Raw genomic sequence first — 17,559 nt, 5'->3', positions numbered from 1 at the left:
TACACCACAGAGCAGGAGTGCTCAAAAACTGAGGTTGGCATCACCAACATATACTTTTCATTCTCCAGTTGCAGTAATCAGATACTTAAAAAGTGACCAACCTATGACAAATCGTTGACTCATTCTTTAATGTGCTGTGGCTGATATAGTCAGCCTCAACCCAAATTAGGTAAGGACAGCCTTAAATATATCAGTATAGCTGATCGGCCTTCCTATTGTTGGGACTTAAAAATAGAGACAGCAGTAAAAATTATGTATATGATATGTATATCATATATATGAGATGCCAGCACCCACTGCTGTGACAATGATCACAATCCCTCTTTTTAAGAGATACACGTGGGAAAAGCTGATCCTTTTGTCAGTTGACTTCAGACAAGTCAACCCACAATTATTTTGTGTAGATATCCGGTGTTGTGAACTCTGGCTGGGCAGCCGTGCGGATGGAAATACAGAAAAGTGCCTCATCCAGCTGACAGCCACTGCTCTGCAGGGGCAGATGCAGGCTGGGAGTACCTGCAAGCTAAGGCCCTTCCCCTGAGTTGTGCTGCAAATACTGGGCAGAATTGGATGTAAAAGCAGTCAAATGGCAGGTCATCTTGATCTTTGCCTTCTAACTATAATAAATGTGAGAAGAATTTTAAGGAAAAACAGGATGTTTTGCTAAAAATTATTAAGAAATTGGAACGCTAAGTTACATACTAAAATTGGATGTAAAAGCAGTCAAATGGCAGGTCATCTTGATCTTTGCCTTCTAACTATAATAAATGTGAGAAGAATTTTAAGGAAAAACAGGATGTTTTGCTAAAAATTATTAAGAAATTGGAACGCTAAGTTACATACTAAATATCGTCACAACCATAAAGCTGTAGAACATATTTGAAATAAAGAAAAATGTGATTTTTCAGTTTGAACACGTTAAGAGCCTCTGTAACTTTTAAGGATGCTAATTTTTTCCGAGTATGCACATGGTGATGATATGTTGGGTTGGTAAAGCACTGGCTTCAGTCCTACAGGCACTACACCTCAATGGATACTTTGTTAACGATAGTTACACTAACTTTAAAAACAGTTCTTGATACCCGTTCCTTATTCTCAGGAACTGAAGAGGAGGGAACTCTAGTGTTTGCATAATCATCGCCTTCCCATGTTAAGAGGACTCACCCTAGTAGACTTAATGGGCTTTGTATTTGGTTGGCTTTTTTTCCCTAGAGACACTAAAGTTGTTCTTGCATTCATTACCCTTAAAATTGCCAAGAGATAAGAGGTGGGAAGACAAAAAGGGAGCCTGATTCTATTCAGTAGATGAGAAAATAGATTTACAGAAGATAACAGTGAAATTGGAGGAGTAATGTCAGGGAGGCCTTGTCAGGACCAGGCAATGTCAAGGAAGCCTATCCCTTCTTTGTTGCGTTCATCTGTTCTTTTACGGATCCACTTTCCTAGGCAGATGCCAGTGCCTTCCAGGTTTGTACGAAAGCAAAACACTGCTCACTGCTGACAATGGGCAGAGGGCCTGTCCCAAACCACTAGGAAGCAGGAAAGGGTGAGAATCTCAGTGAATCCCAGATGTATCCACCTGTGCTGAAGGCTAACCCCCAACCTGTTTGGTGAGGTGCGAGCAGCCAGTTTTGTTTCGTGGGTCAGAAGAGTGTGTTAATGGTACCTGGAATCCTGCAAAATCCATGGAAACAAGGAAGAGCAGATCCCTATTTCAGCATGAACACCAGGCCTCATAAGGAAAGCAGGCTTTTCCCCATGACCTCACAGCTCTGCCTCCGCCTTTCATGTCTCACAGTGAGCTTTCTTTCACAGTGGTCTTACCACCCAACCAGTATGTCTAATTTGATCATAACAAGGAGGAGGCTGGGCACAGTGGCTCATGCCTATAATCCCAGCACTTTGGGAGGCTGAGGTGGGCGGATCACTTAAGCCCAGGAGTTTGAGACATGCCTGGGCAACACAGCGAAATCGTGTCTCTACAAAAATTAGCTGGGCATGGTGGTCCATGCTTATAGTCCCAGCTACTCAGGAGGCTGAAGCAGGAGGATTGCTTGAGCCCGGGAGGCAGATTTTGCAGTGAGCTGAGATTGTGCCACTATACTACAGCCTGGAAAACAGCAAGATCCTGTCTCAAACAAAACAAAACAAAAAAACACCAAATAAACGATAAGGAAGTCACCCTGTCCGAGAAATGCACTTTTATATGGTGCCACCCCTTCTCCTGGACCAAGGTTCCTATTTTGGAAATAAGACACCGTGCTAGGCGAGGTTGCAATGGAAAAGAAAGGCTCTATCTCCAGCCTCCCAGATCACCCCATCTCTGTTGGCTCTCCTGAACCCAGTGGGGCTCCTAGCTATTCCTAAGCCAGGCTACAATTCCTGCCAGCCCATGACTAGGTCCAAAGTCCATGCAACAGAAAGAGGAGCAGGGGCTGGGGTGGGGGTGTGCCTTTAAAGATCTCGATTATGGATTTTAGCCTGGGTTCAGCTGTAGCATAACCGTTACAGACTGATGACCGCTATGAGAGTTTTTCCTTTCACATAGCAGCATCATTTATCTGGTAGTAGCAAGACAGCCGTATGACTTTTTTTTGTTTGTTTGTTAAAGAAAAATAAGTTGTCAAGATTTGCCTACCAATAACTTTCCTATGTCTTGGCTCTCATGTCCAGTGGGCTAGTTTCCAACTGTTTGAGACTCAGGGTAATCCCAGAAACCTGTGCAGCATTGGCACAAAGGTTGTAGCGCAGATGCCAACAGATGTGTAGGTAACAAACTTGTAAGGCACTTCAATCTCCAGTCTCCGCCTGGCCTCCTTGTTCCTGGTGACCACCTTGAACCATGAGTATAGCACTTGCAGCGAGAGGTTTTGTACAAGCTGACGAACCAAGAGGATCAACACAATTCCCACTGCAAATTTGGTCAGACCCAAAACGAACATGTCGGTGGTGAGCGGTGGGATGTTCTGAATGACAGGGAGAGGTTCAGCTGGCTGGGATACAAGCTGGAAGGAATGGTTGATCCAGAATCCTATGGTCACTCCAGCCCCAGCAGCCAGAATGGTGGTGGTGTCCGCCCGGGTTGGGCTGTAGTAATCAGAAACAGGGTAATTGTAACACAGGAAGAACGGCACAACTATGACACACACGGGGAAGAGGGGGCTGGCTGAGTCCAGGCGGTCAATGAAGGTCCAGGCAGGGTAGGTGAGGACGATGAGGAGTGCGGTGATCAGGACGCCACCCAGCACATCCTTTGGGAAGGAGAGAAAAGAACAGTGTGAACCATTGAGTGTTTCCTTGTATACAGGTATAATTTGAGTCAAATATGGTTAGTTTGATATTTAAAACACAATTTTTGCATTGTTTTATTTTACAGTACATGTTCAAAGAAAGTGTAAAGTTGTAAAAATTTGAAGTGAAAATGGGAAAAAATGCTCCCAGCAACCATACTACTCATGTTACGTATCTTCTTTCACCTTTTTTACCATTTGGAATAAATTCTGTATTTGTTTTCTTAATGAATAACTGTAATCTCATTGTCCTTCAAACTTATATAAATCTAGTATTGTAACACTTCTATCACAAATACTGTCACCATCTTCACGGAGGTGTCACCATCCCTTCCTGGCAGGTGGGGGTTGGGCTGCAGGCTGGCTGAAGGGGGAGGCTGGCGTCTGGGGGAGCCAAATGTACACAGCAAGCACATCATTGTTATGTAGAGGACATGTTCCTTTGGGGTGGTTTGAGGAGACATTTGGATGTGGTAGCACCAAAATTCTTCTGCATCAGCCTTGGCACTACTACCCCGCCTTCAGAGACAGGATTTCAAACAGTGTGCATACAATTTCGTTGAGCAGTTGTACCATGCTTTATTTAATTAATCCCATTCTCTAGAACACTAGCTTGCTTTCTTCCATTGCCTCCTCCCTTCCTTTCCTGCTTAAAATATCTTTAACTCCTTGATGTCCCACATGTCCCTCTTTCCTTAGTCTTCTCTTTGCACAATATAATTAATTGATTTTTAGTTTCAATACCTAGAGTTAAGCACTTTCCCTAAGTTTGCATGTTTCCATATATTCTTTTTTTCCTATATGTATAATAGAATTCTAAGGCTTGGTCTTGCTTTTTCTAATAACTTCATTATTTATTTCTCTTGTTTAGTGTCTGATACAATGACATCTGATTCGGATAAACAATGGGTGAGAATTAGATCTTAGAAATAATCACTAAGGCAACAGCAAGTTTCACAGATTAGTGGGTATCCATCCATCTATCCTTCATACAGTGGCCATGTATGAGTGCCTACTGTTTGCCAAGCACAGTGCTAGAGGATCCAGGTGAACCAAACACACACCATCCCCACCTGTCCTGGACCTCATGGTCTGGTAAAGAGACAGGGAGTTACCATTATTTCAGAGGGAAAGAGGTTGACTAGGGATCTTGATGGTCCCTGGGGGCTGGAGAGGAGAGAGTGAACACAGGCAGGAGCCACTTCACACAGGGCCCTAAAGTCCAACCCGTGCCATGAGTACTACATCCTGGGAGCAGCCTGAGGCCCTGAAGTAGCTCTCACTGGGTAGCAACATGACTGGGTTTTCACTTTAAAAAGATTGTCTGACCTCAGTGGGGAGGGTGGACAGGGTCAGGGAGGAGTCAGGGTAGATGTGGGAGAACTAAGGGTGGATGGGGAAGGAGTGAGGGTGAAGGGGGAGGAGTGAGGGTGGATGGGGAAGGAGTGAGGGGGGGAGGAGTGAGGGTGGATGGGGAAGGAGTGAGGGGGGAGGAGTGAGGGTGGATAGGGGAGGAGTAAGGGTGGATGGGGGAGGAGAGAGTGGATGGGGAGGAGTGAGGGTGGATGGGGAAGGAGTGAGGGTGGATGGGGAGGAGTGAGGGTGGATGGGGGAGGAGTGAGGGTGGATGGGGAGGAGTGAGGGTGGATGGGGGAGGAGTGAGGGTGGATGGGGAGGAGTGAGGGTGGATGGGGGAGGAGTGAGGGTGGATGGGGGAGGAGTGAGGGTGGATGGGGAGGAGTGAGGGTGGATGGGCGAGGAGTGAGGGTGATAGACGAGTGAGGGAGGGATGAGTGAGGGTGGATGAGGGAGGAGTGAGGGTGGATGAGGGATGAGTGAGGGTGGATGGGGAGGAGTGAGGGTGGATGGGCGAAGAGTGAGGGTGGATGGGGGAGGAGTGAGGGTGGATGGGGAGGAGTGAGGGTGGATGGGGAGGAGTGAGGGTGGATGGGCGAGGAGTGAGGGTGATAGACGAGTGAGGGAGGGAGGAGTGAGGGTGGATGAGGGAGGAGTGAGGGTGGATGAGGGAGGAGTGAGGGTGGATGGGGAGGAGTGAGGGTGGATGGGCGAGGAGTGAGGGTGGATGAGGGAGGGAGTGAGGGTGGATGGGGAGGAGTGAGGGTGGATGGGTGAGGAGTGAGGGTGATAGACGAGGAGTGAGGGAGGGAGGAGTGAGGGTGGATGGGGGAGGAGTGAGGGTGGATGGGGAGGAGTGAGGGTGGATGGGGAGGAGTGAGGGTGGATGGGAGGAGTGAGGGTGGATGAGGGAGGAGTGAGGGTGGATGGGGAGGAGTGAGGGTGGATGAGGGAGGAGTGAGGGTGGATGGGTGAGAAGTGAGGGTGGATGGGGAGGAGTGAGGGTGGATGGGGAGGAGTGAGGCTGGATGGGCAAGGAGTGAGGGTGATAGATGGGGAGTGAGGGAGGGAGGAGTGAGGGTGGATGAGGGAGGAGTGAGGGTGGATGGGGGAGGAGTGAGGGTGGATGGTGAGGAGTGAGGGTGGATGGGGAGGAGTGAGGGTGGATGGGTGAGGAGTGAGGGTGGATGGGTGAGGAGTGAGGGTGATAGACGAGGAGTGAGGGAGGGAGGAGTGAGGGTGGATGGGTGAGGAGTGAGGGTGATAGACGAGGAGTGAGGGAGGGAGGAGTGAGGGTGGATGAGGGAGGAGTGAGGGTGGATGGGTGAGAAGTGAGGGTGGATGGGGAGGAGTGAGGGTGGATAGGGGAGGAGTGAGGCTGGATGGGCGAGGAGTGAGGGTGATAGATGGGGAGTGAGGGAGGGAGGAGTGAGGGTGGATGGGTGAGGAGTGAGGGTGGATGGGGAGGAGTGAGGGTGGATGGGGAGGAGTGAGGGTGGATGGGGGAGGAGTGAGGCTGGATGGGCAAGGAGTGAGGGTGATAGACGGGGACGAGGGAGGGAGGAGTGAGGGTGGATGGGGAGGAGTGAGGGTGGATGGAGGAGGAGTGAGGGTGGTAGGCGAGGAGTAAGGGAGGGAGGAGTGAGGGTGGTCAGGGGAGAAGTGAGGGTCTGGGGGAAGTGAGAGTGGATGGGGGAGAGTGATAGTGGATGGGAAGGAGTGAGGGTGGACGAGAGAGACTGACTGCCTCAGAGGAAGAGTTGAGTGTCCTCACCGCCTGCACCTGGCTCCAGGGCTTCACCAGTGCGCACTTCAGTTCCCCTCCACTATCGCCTCAGGCTTCACCATCTCTGCAGCCTCCCTCCCTGTGGTGTCTTTTCTTGGGTGTATGAATATGCACTGATATTGCCTTAATTTGGGGGAAAACAAATCCTTCATTTAGGCTTCCTGGTTACCAAAATTGAGCCAAACTCTTTGAGTTTTCTACACATGTTGCCTCCAGTCTCTCAACTTGATGTGCAGCTGCTTCTAAGCTCCTGCACTCAGATGATACGCCACTCTCAAAGGCCACTCACTGGACATTCATTGGCTGTTTCTTCAGCATCTAAGTCTTCCAACAGCCCCGGAATCCATGAGGTTCCGGGAAATTATGGAGTCGAAGCACATGACATAGGTAGGCCAATCAACGCACTGAATTCCTTTCATAATGAATAGTGCAGGGGTAATCTTGTGACCTTGCTACAACAATCAGGATGAACTGTAGGCCTGTTATTTGGAATTCTTGGAGACAGATGCTCTGTTTCTCTCTTGACGTTGTGCTCTGGGATTTAAACCCTTTACTTATCAGACCTTTAAAATTCAGCTTTTATTAATGTTACCCTAAAATAGCCCGAATCTTCTGTGACCTCTAAGAAGTTCTTTCTCGATTTCTTCCTTTACCTCTTCCTCTTTCCACATCCTAAACATGGGCATTTGTACAGATTCTGTCTTCAAGCCTTGCATGTTTCTCTCGAGTTCACATAGCTCCCTGGCTTCGTCTCTCCATTCCCTATCAGTGTGCCTCTCAAATCCACATCTTTGAGCCTCTCTCTCAAAATTGAGGCCCACAATTTTTAATTGAATGCTAAACATTTCCATCTGGATGTCCTGTCATCTCCCTTAAACCAAGTTTTCTAAAATAAAAATCAACAACCACCAAAAAGAAAAATGGATAAAAGAAATGAGCAGATAACAGAAAAGGAAATATAAATGTCTCTTAAATGTACGAAAATATCCCTAAGCTTACTCATAATAAAGTATGAAAATTATACTAGGGGAGAAACTAAAACTTATGTTCCCACAAATAATGGTACGTGCATGCTTATAGCAGTTTTTTTAATAATCAGCCCAAACTGGAAACAACTCCAATGCCCTGAATGGGTGAACGGGTAAATCAACTGTGATACTTCTCAGCAGTAAAAAGCAACACACTACTGATGTGTGCAACAGCTTGGATGAAACCTCCAGGAAATTATGCCGAACCGAAGAAGTCAAGCTCCAAGGGATACATACTGTGTGGTTCTATTTAGATAACATTCTCGAAAAGATAAAAACCATAGTGATGGAGAATTGATCAGCAGTTGCCTAGGGGTTTCGGGGTGGGGGGAGGTTGTGACTCCAAAGGGATGGGAGGAGGGAGGTTTGAGGATGATGCAGCTGTTCCTTATTTTAGTGGGGGTCACTCAGATCAATACATGTATTAACATTCATGGAACTTTATGCCAAACATAAAGTCAATTCTACTGTTAATTTTTAAATTAAAATTTCAAAATAGATTTCAGACACGTAAACAAAAACTAAAAAGCTAGTGGGCTCTTTTGTTGCCACTGAATGCCCACCGCTGTCTGCAAAGCAGGCTCTGGACCCCTGGCGAGGTTCCCAGTATAGCTGCTCCCTCCTCCACCTTCCCACACAAACCATGCAGAGAATGGACTCCTCGCCTGTCCCTGCTGACAGAGATGCAGAGGTTTAACATTCTGTTAATGAAACTGTAGGGGTGAACTGAGAGGGACTCTTTTTCATTAATCATATGAATGCAAAATGGTATAACATTTATGGGGAGGAGCCTGTCAATAGCTTTAAAAATTACACATTCATTTATCCTCCAGCCCAACAATCTCATTCTGGGACTTGACCTTAGAGATATAACTGCTCACGTTTCAAAGGAGATACTTACAAGGTATCTGTTGTAGTATTGTTTGTAATAGAAACACACTGGAAATAACCCAAGTTCCATCTATAGAGGACTAAATTTTACTATGATACAGCCACGCACTGGAATACTACGCCGCTGCAAAAAGAACGAGGAAGCTCTGACAAGAAATTTTAAAAAGCAAGGTGCAGAACAGTGCATACAGTATATTACCATTTCCGTTTTTAAATGCTGGGCAGGTACAGAGATACCCTTTCACCTAAATACACAGAGGTGCTACTTGGATGACTGGGGACAGTCAGGAGGAGACTTTTCACAGGATGCCCTGTGTACCTTTTGAATTTTGTATCCTGTGAATACAGTACCTCTTTTTAAAAAGTAAGATAAAATTCAGTCTCTCCTCTTCCAAACAGTATCTGCCTTTCAACTTCACATGAGTGGGATCTCAGGACCCTCACTGTGTCCTCCACACAGGATAGTGTGATAAAATCTCACTCCCGAAGCTCTGAGGGCATTTTGTTTGTGTGGTTTTAAAGGCATTAAAGGGAAGGAGGAGAGCCAGGTGAATGAGCTTCACACTGCAAACAGGTCTCTCCTCTCTTGTGGGGGACAGAAGATTCTCCCACTCAGATCGTCTCCCAGGCAGCTCCACTGGACTCAAATCTGTACCCTAATGAAGCCTGGAAGATAAAAAGTCATTTTACCTAAATTTATAACGCACAGAGCTAAATAATGCCGCTTTGAGACTTCCCTGGCAGAGGGACCTCCAAAGGGACGAATCCTTTCTTCCTCATACCCCTAGGCCACACTGCCCTGATGGTCATTTCAATGGCAAATGTTCTCAGAGTTTAGTGTGCATTGGAATCTCCTAGGAAGATGGTTAAAATGCAGATTCAGGGTACTGCCCTCTGACTGTGATCAGAAGTGTGGCCCAGGAGTCTACATTTTAACACCACAAGGTAATTCTGATGTCATGAGTCTAAACAGAAAACCTGGAAATACTAGCATAGAGGTTTACAAAGTCTTCCATGACATGGGTTTCATTAATCCTGTCATTCCAGGTTTTCTCCCACTTTCCCATTTGAACTTTCTGCCCCACTCACATAGGTCTATTTGCTTTTCCCAAATATGCCTAATACAATTTTAGGGTCAAAATTTTGCATTTGTTTTATGTACAGCACACTTTAACCACCTCCATCAAGGTCTTATTGGTGCTTCTAAGGCTAAATTTAAAAGCTACTTCCTTTCCAAAATATCTTCATGTATTAACACAGTTGGAACCAACCTTTCTCTTGCTTTCTCCCTGAACCAAATGTGAAGGCACTTGCTGAATGTAACTACAAAAGCCCTTCCTTGCATTGCCTTTTGCTGTTGCTGTGTGTTGCCTGCCTTTCCACTAAGTTGATTATAGGGTCTGATCAGCAAGGTCGGGGTCTTTGCGTTATTCCACAAAGCTCCTAGCCTAGTGCCTAACACATAGCAGACATTGAGTTACAGGAATTGGGACACTGGAATGCCTTTCTCTTTGTCTTTTTTAAATGTTTTATTTCCATAGGTTATTGGGGAACAGGTGGTGGTTGGTTACATGAGTAAGTTCTTTTTTTGTTTGTTTGAGACGGAGTTTCGCTCTTGTTGCCCAGGCTAGAGTGCAATGGTGTGATCTCAGCTCACCACAACCTCCGCCTCCCAGGTTCAAGTGATTCTCCTGCCTCAGCCTCCTGAGTAGCTGGGAGTACAGGAATGCACCACCATGCCCGGCTAATTTTGTATTTTTAGTAGAGACAGGGTTTCTCCATGTTGGTCAGGCTGGTCTCAAACTCCTGACCTCAGGTGATCCGCCCACCTCGGCCTCCCAAACGGCCAGGATTACAGATGTGAGCCACCACGCCCAGCTTGAGTAATTCTTTAGTGATGATTTGTGAGATTTTGGTGCACCTATCACCCGAGCAGTATACATTGCACCCAATTTGTAGTCTTTTATCTCTCACCCTCTTCTCATCCTTTCCCCAAGTCCCCAGAGTCCTTTGTGTCATTCAAAACCATAATGCAATACCACCTTATTCCTGCAAAAATGGCCATAATCAAAAAATTAAAAAATAATAGATGTTGGCTTGGATGCGATGAACAGGAAACACTTCTACACTGCTGGTGGGAATGTAAACTAGTACAACCACTATGGAAAACAGTGTGGAGATTCCTTAAAGAAGTAAAAGTAGAACTACCATTCGATCCCACTACTAGGTATCTACCCAGAGGAAAAGAAGTCATTATACGAAAAAGATATTTGCATACTCATATCTATAGCAGCACAATTCGCAATTGCAAAAATGTGGAACCAACCCAAATGCCCATCAGTCAACTAATGGATAAAGAAACTGTGGGATATATACAATGAAATACTACTCAGCCATAAAAACAAATGAATTAATGGCACTCACAGCACCCTGGATGACATTGGAGACTAGTATTCTACGTGAAGTAACTCAGGAATGGAAAACCAAACATTTTATGTTCTCACTCAAAAGTGGGAGGTAAACCATGAGGATCCAAAGGCATAAGAATGGAATGCCTTTCCCTTATCCCAATTATCTATAATACTTAGTACCCATTGTTTCAATATATAAATAAAAATCTGTCTTCCTTTCCTCTGTCTTCCTTTGTAATTGCTGATTTATAACCAAATTCTCAGACATCTGGTTGGAATATTTTTTATAAATGAATTCTGTTCATCTTCAATGCATCAGGAGACTAGACTATTATGGTTCATAGCCCCAGCATTTGAGGCAAAAGTAATTTTAGTCAATATGGCTGTTGGTGAGATTTTCAGCCATACAGGTGACATTGTAATAAAGACACATAGGTATTTTTGTAAGGAAAATGCTTGGACTCTAGCTAATGAGCTTTCTAATATCAGTCTCTAAATTTCTTATAATAAAAATTATTCCCAACAGTTTCTAAAAATAAAGACAATAAATACTTGAAAATTTGAAAACAACCTTTTATATTAGTTTTTTTTTAAGCTACTAAATTCAGAGAAACTATGAAAGCTCACAAAATATCTGTCTTTGAACTGAATCTGTTGTTTTTATTTTTTTGCATATTCAAAGTTAGGAGGTGACTTCTTTGGAGCCACACAGTGCTTGGCACAATATGTGAGGCCAGAGGGAAAACAGTTCATGGTTCTACAGGACAGCAAAGGCAAGCTATAGGGCAGATGACCATGTAACAGAGGGCAAAAAATGGGGATAATTGTCCTGAACAGGTAGATTTGAGAGATGGGGAGAAGAGGAAAGAGTGCAGATGGTTGATAGGGAACATATGAAATACATGGAAGACAGGTAAAGAGAATGGTGCAAAAGGCATGATAAGGGAAAGATACAAGAGCAAAAATGGTGAGAATAAATATTCTTTACTTTGCAAAGAACAAATGTAAATCTCCTTCCCATAGAGAAATATAACTAGACTACAAAGTATACAAAATGTACAGCATATTCAAACACCGAGACCCAGCGATTCCACTCCTAGGAACTGATTCTAAGAAAATAACCAGAGACGATAATAAGGCTGCTCATGAAGTTTACATACAGGGATGATTCTTGTTGGGTTATTTCAGCTCATGCCATTTAAATCCAAAAAGTAACACATGCTGCATTACAGAAACATCAGAAACAAGCAAAAATGCATAAAGTATGGAACATGCATCATAAAAAGAAAGAATCTAGAACGATAAATCAAGCATATTATGCTGCTTACACCAAAAATGAGATAAAAACCATGTTGTGCTGTTTTCTTATTTAATAATATAGCAGGAACATTTTCCATTTGAAAAGACAAATTTCTGCAACCTCATTTTCTATAGTTTCAAAGTAACCATAAGTGAGGTGTTTTAAACAGAATACAAGCTTTACAGAAAGGATGATCCTAATTTTATATAAGTATATACTTGTAAGCATGGATAAAATGTCAGAAGGAAATAAAAATGTTAAGAGTCATTTCTTCTCTGTGTTGTGACATTACAGATGACTATTATCTTCTCTACACTCCAGGATCTTCCAGATTTTCTAGTCAATACTTGTTACTTTTATTATAATACAATGAAATCAAGGAGAAAAAAATCAGAATGTGAAAATCAGAATGTTTCAAAACAGACTAAAGTAGAAATGATTGTTTATAATTTTCATATCATGCCAAAAAAATGAAATACCCCTAAGGATCTATATAATAATCAACATACCATTCCTCTGTGATCCATGTAACTTTTAAAATAAAGGCATACAGGCCAAGCATGGTGGCTCACGCCTGTAATTCCAGCATTTTGGAAGGCCAAGGCGGGCGGATCACAAGGTCAGGAGTTAGGGACCAGTCTGACCAATATGGTGAAACCCGGTCTCCATTAAAAAATACAAAAAGTTAGCCGGACGTGGTGGTGTGTGCCTTTAGTCCCAGATACTCAGGAAGCTGAGGCAGGGGAATCGCTTCAACTTGGGAGGCAGAGGTTACAATAAGCTGAGATTGCGCCACTGTACTCCAGACTGGGCGACACAGTGAGACCCCGTCTCAAAAAACAAAAACAAAAACAAAAACATACAAGATGTGTTTCCAGCCTTACCCTATGGATCGCATTGTCTGAAATACAGTCAACCTTTAATTCAGTTTACCATCCAAGGTTTATATGTATAAGCCTTTTAAATTATTTGGAAAAAAAAGAATCGTTACACAAAACTAACATTTTCCAACATTCAAATGCAAAAAGTTCTAAATCCCTTTGATTTTTTAACCTATTCTCATTTTCTGTTATAAAACTTGATATTTAGGTAAAAGCTTGAGCTTTATTATATCTCATTACAGGAAACGATAATAGAGGCAGACAAGCTCCAGTGTGTAGAAAAGAATGCTAATAGAGCTACCCCAAGCATCAGAACAAATTTTAAAAGTAAATGCTTATATAAACCCATAAAATAGAGTGTTTTCATTCTTATCCAAACCGAAACACTCCTTTTTTTGGTAGACATCTCTGGGTATCTCAACAGCAGACCCTAAACATGAAAACTCCCAGCATTTACTAATTCTGACCCTACATCACATTCCCATATGCAGTTTACTGCGACAAATTCCCATTCTATCTCCAAACATCTTCCCTGAAGAATGCTATTGAACAGGCCAACACAACACAAGGTTAGCTAGTGAGAAAGAAGGGGAGAGAACAAACCCATTCAGTCAATTGTTAGGAAAGAATGCATTCAGATCTTGAAACTATTTATGCCGAGAACTCTATGATTCTGGCATCTTCCCCTCTGCCAGGTCCCCTGCTGAGAATGTGAAGGGCCTTCTCTGCCCTTGGCTGCCTTCACAGAGCGAGCTGAAGCCGGGAGCAGAGTAAAAGCCAAGACCCACTTCTTTGCAGATGCTGCGAATGCTTTGAATGCAAGCAGACACTGACATTAAAACAAACGGAAACAAACCAAACTTTTAGTCATAGGTCGGTCAATGTTTCCTAGTTAACAGAATATTTATTCTTTTCTATGCTAGCTCCAAATGAATTCAATTTCTGAGAATAATGCAGATGAGATTCAATAGCAGCCAAATCACAAGGAGGAGGCAACATTATTCATGAATATGAATATAAATGATTACAGAGGGAAACCTACATGTAATTAGCATATGTATGGAGAGAAAAGTGAATGCATAAGTTCAAAAATATTAATTTCCTATTGAAAGCACATCAATGTCCGTAGGGATCAGTCAAAAGCAGGAAGCTGATTTACCTGCCACATGGTATGAGCAAAAGCAGTAGAATCGCCTGATATGAATGGGTCTTTGAGTGGGCACTCTGTCACTGAAAGCATGTCCTTTCCATGCCATGATGGTCCTCTGAGCCGCCTTAGGTATCCTAGCATTATTACAAGTCTCGAACTAAAAATCACTAGGTATGGAAAGAGAAGGCTTTGAAAAAGACTGAAAACTGACTGAGGCTCAGGATTAACTACATGAGGTAGAAAGAAGTATGTCAATTTGCACCTTCTGTAATTTTAGAATACATGTCCACTTGGAAAGTGAATATATTTAAACCTTCAGTTGAAATATGAAGTTTAACAGAAGATGGTTTTCTATAAGTGTGTTAAGAAAAATTATACAAAACATGGACAGAAGGTAAAACCTGATTTCTATGTCATATGGGGGCAAAGGCCACTCCAGGATTATAAAAGGGAAAGTACTTTGTTCAACTTATTGTTTACTATTGATTAATGACCTCAGACTTAGCGAAATGACAGTTCAGCTGGTAGATTTTTGTCTGGCTGAAATGCAAATAATTTCAGTTTGGTGGAAATGAAACCTACAAAGGTTACAGTTCGTTGCCCTGTAGGACAGTAACCCTGTAGGACATATAACTAGTTTTGTATATAACCCAGAAATCTCTGTGTAATATTTCTTTATTAGATTGTCTATACATATTTACTAGTTCCTTCATTAAATCTTACTGGTACTTTCATTAATTAATGAATTTAATAAAATCTTTGACACATATTCATTTCATTTTTGGAAGGGAGTTATTATTTTACCATTTAAAAATTATACCTTAGCAAGTACATAATTATTTCAATGTTTATTTATATGACTAAATATTTATAAAGAAAATTATGTTAGATGATTGAATATGGATATTGTATGTAAAAACAATCATAATTTACTTTTGCTTTCCTCTGTACGTTCTCTTTAAATGGTACTGGTTTGCTAAAAGGTAAGTAAGGCAGGTATTCTGTTTCTCGATGTGATAATATAATAGTATAACAGTATAATTTGTATACTTTGTATAATATCAGTGTTAACTGGAAATGTATTTGAGTATACTATATATTTCTAAACTTTATTTCATATCAAGCATGATTTAGGATATAATCACTTGCTTGTCTTGACTTCACAGAATCTAACACGTCCAAACAGAGGTCTTCATGAAACAGACGAAATTTCCCCACCTATAATTCACATGAATATGAACCATTCTACTTATAATGAATCACAGGATTTGGCAGGTCAATAGGATTGTGACATTAGATCAAGCCCCTAGGCAGGTTATAACATCATATTTGACAACTGCTAAGCAGCTTGCGAGAATGACAAGCCTAGGGAAGGGCAATCTGCTAGAAGACACAAAGGCATTGTCAAACATTCAAGCGATGTTGCTCAAATCTGGGTGGGCAGAGGGGCCCCTGAGCAGTAAGAGAACAGAAAAGAGTTATGTTGGATGCAATATAATTGTTAAGCAGGCCCATGCAGGTGGAAATTTAATTGACATTGTCACCATATTTGCTGGGATGTGTATCAAGAATGTTTCAGTGCTTTTCAAACTATATATTGCATTCAGATCTCCCGGGAAGTTTGTTAAAATGCAGGTCTAATTCAGTAGGTCTGGGAGGGGCCTGAGAGTCTGCATTTCTGACAAACTCCCAGGTGACACTGAGGTTGCTGGTCAGAGGATTCACCTCATTAAATCACAAAGGTCAATGTGAACTCTTCATGCTAAAGGGGGCACATCAGAGCTTCTGGCATGCTCTTTTTTTTTTTCTTTTTTTTTGCAACATGTGTAAAAGAATAAAAACATCTGAATTATATTAGAGCTCTTACAGTCTTTGAAAGTCCTAGAGTGATATTCCGATATACATAAGCGCAAATAGGCACAAGAGAAAAATCTGGAAATTCTTTGTAGACCTGGAGACATGGGTGCTCTCATACAGAGGAAAGTAAATCTATCCCAGCCCTTTGTCACTGACCTTGGGACATGTTGCTTGAGCTGTTGAGTCCTGGTCCTGTGCAAAAGCAAAGCTCCCTGGGGAAATACTTTATATCCCTTCCACATACTAGGAACTAGAGATTACTGGAGATTTTTTAAATGTTAGTTGTTTTTTGCAGATTGTTCCAGTGAAGTCAAATATGGCCATGTTCTCTTTTTGATGAGGCTGGACAATCTCACTTACAGAGATTGTGACATCCTTGTTATTAAGTATGTTTCAAGTGAGCAGAAGGTTACACCGTTTAATTTTATTACAATGGGGAAGTGCCATCCAAGATGTAATGAAGTACAAGGTTGTGGTGCTTGGGTGACCCTTTGCTTTCAGAAATGTGGTGAGTACTCAGTATTATGGTGTGGAAATCCAACTATGCCATAGGCTTATGCACATGAATTAATCTTATGCAGGTGTCAGGGCTTTAAGAAATCAAATAAAGCATAGCACTTACTGGAAACCCTGTATGCATTTAAACATATGATACATGACATGTTTATTTCCTTTCCCAAGTGGGCATGTTTTAAGGAACATTCCCACAGACATACGTAAACACAGACCTCAGCAGTGTTTTGAGATTAAAATGATGTTCCAGACCTTTAGCTAATTTTCAGAGCATAACTGCAAGCCAGCTACTTTGTTCTTCAACATCCGCTGTATCCAATCAGTGTTCATCAATTCACCAACAGGACAGATTTTGGTAACAGACCAGTTCTTAGGCAGTTTTATGGCTGTGATGGATAAACAATCCACTTGCCCTTTTGTGATGGGCTGGAATCTGCTATTTCTCTTGACAGGCTACTTGGCCGGGCTCAGTTCTAAACGCTTTTAAGGTGGAATTTCTCATTTGGAAACCGCCACCACAGAGAAAGGAAGGATAGATATTAATTCTTTTGAGAACACAGTTCCCTTTTTCAATTGTATTTGGGAGGTAGGGTTGTAATGATTAAGAGAAATCTTGCAAATCAATGGTTTGAGAGTTTTAAAATTGATATTTTTTTTTTTTTTTTTTTTTTTTTTTGAGGCGGAGTTTCGCTCTGTCGCCCAGGCTGGAGTGCAGTGGCCGGATCTCAGCTCACTGCAAGCTCCGCCTCCCGGGTTCACGCCATTCTCCTGCCTCAGCCTCCCGAGTAGCTGGGACTACAGGCGCCCGCCACCTCGCCCGGCTAGATTTTTGTATTTTTTAGTAGAGACGGGGTTTCACCGGGTTAGCCAGGATGGTCTTGATCTCCTGACCTCGTGATCCGCCCGTCTCGGCCTCCCAAAGTGCTGGGATTACAGGCTTGAGCCACCGCGCCCGGCCTAAAATTGATTCTTAAACAACAACAGACAAAAGACATAAGCGCTTTGAAGGCCAGGTGTGTTAGCTCACACCTGTAATCCCAGCACTTTGGGAGGCCGAGGCGGGCAGATCACTTCAGGCCAGGAGTTCGAGACCAGC

At 43.0% G+C, this 17,559-nt stretch overlaps 1 protein-coding gene across 1 annotated transcript in view; it reads right to left on the bottom strand.

Annotated features, from left to right (window-relative positions):
- Positions 1 to 2,438: 2,438 nt before the first annotated feature.
- SGPP2 (sphingosine-1-phosphate phosphatase 2) overlaps positions 2,439 to 17,559 on the bottom strand; it is a 141,473-nt gene continuing 126,352 nt past the window's right edge. The window contains exon 5 of the mRNA XM_007966440.3: positions 2,439 to 3,251. Within this exon, the coding sequence (XP_007964631.2) occupies positions 2,700 to 3,251 (552 nt within the window). The 3' untranslated portion in view covers positions 2,439 to 2,699. The remainder of the gene's footprint in view (positions 3,252 to 17,559) is intronic.

The sequence above is a fragment of the Chlorocebus sabaeus genome, chromosome 10 (genome assembly GCF_047675955.1).
Source record: "Chlorocebus sabaeus isolate Y175 chromosome 10, mChlSab1.0.hap1, whole genome shotgun sequence".
Taxonomy (NCBI): Eukaryota; Metazoa; Chordata; class Mammalia; order Primates; family Cercopithecidae; genus Chlorocebus; species Chlorocebus sabaeus.
This window is presented reverse-complemented; position numbering and strand designations above follow the sequence as displayed.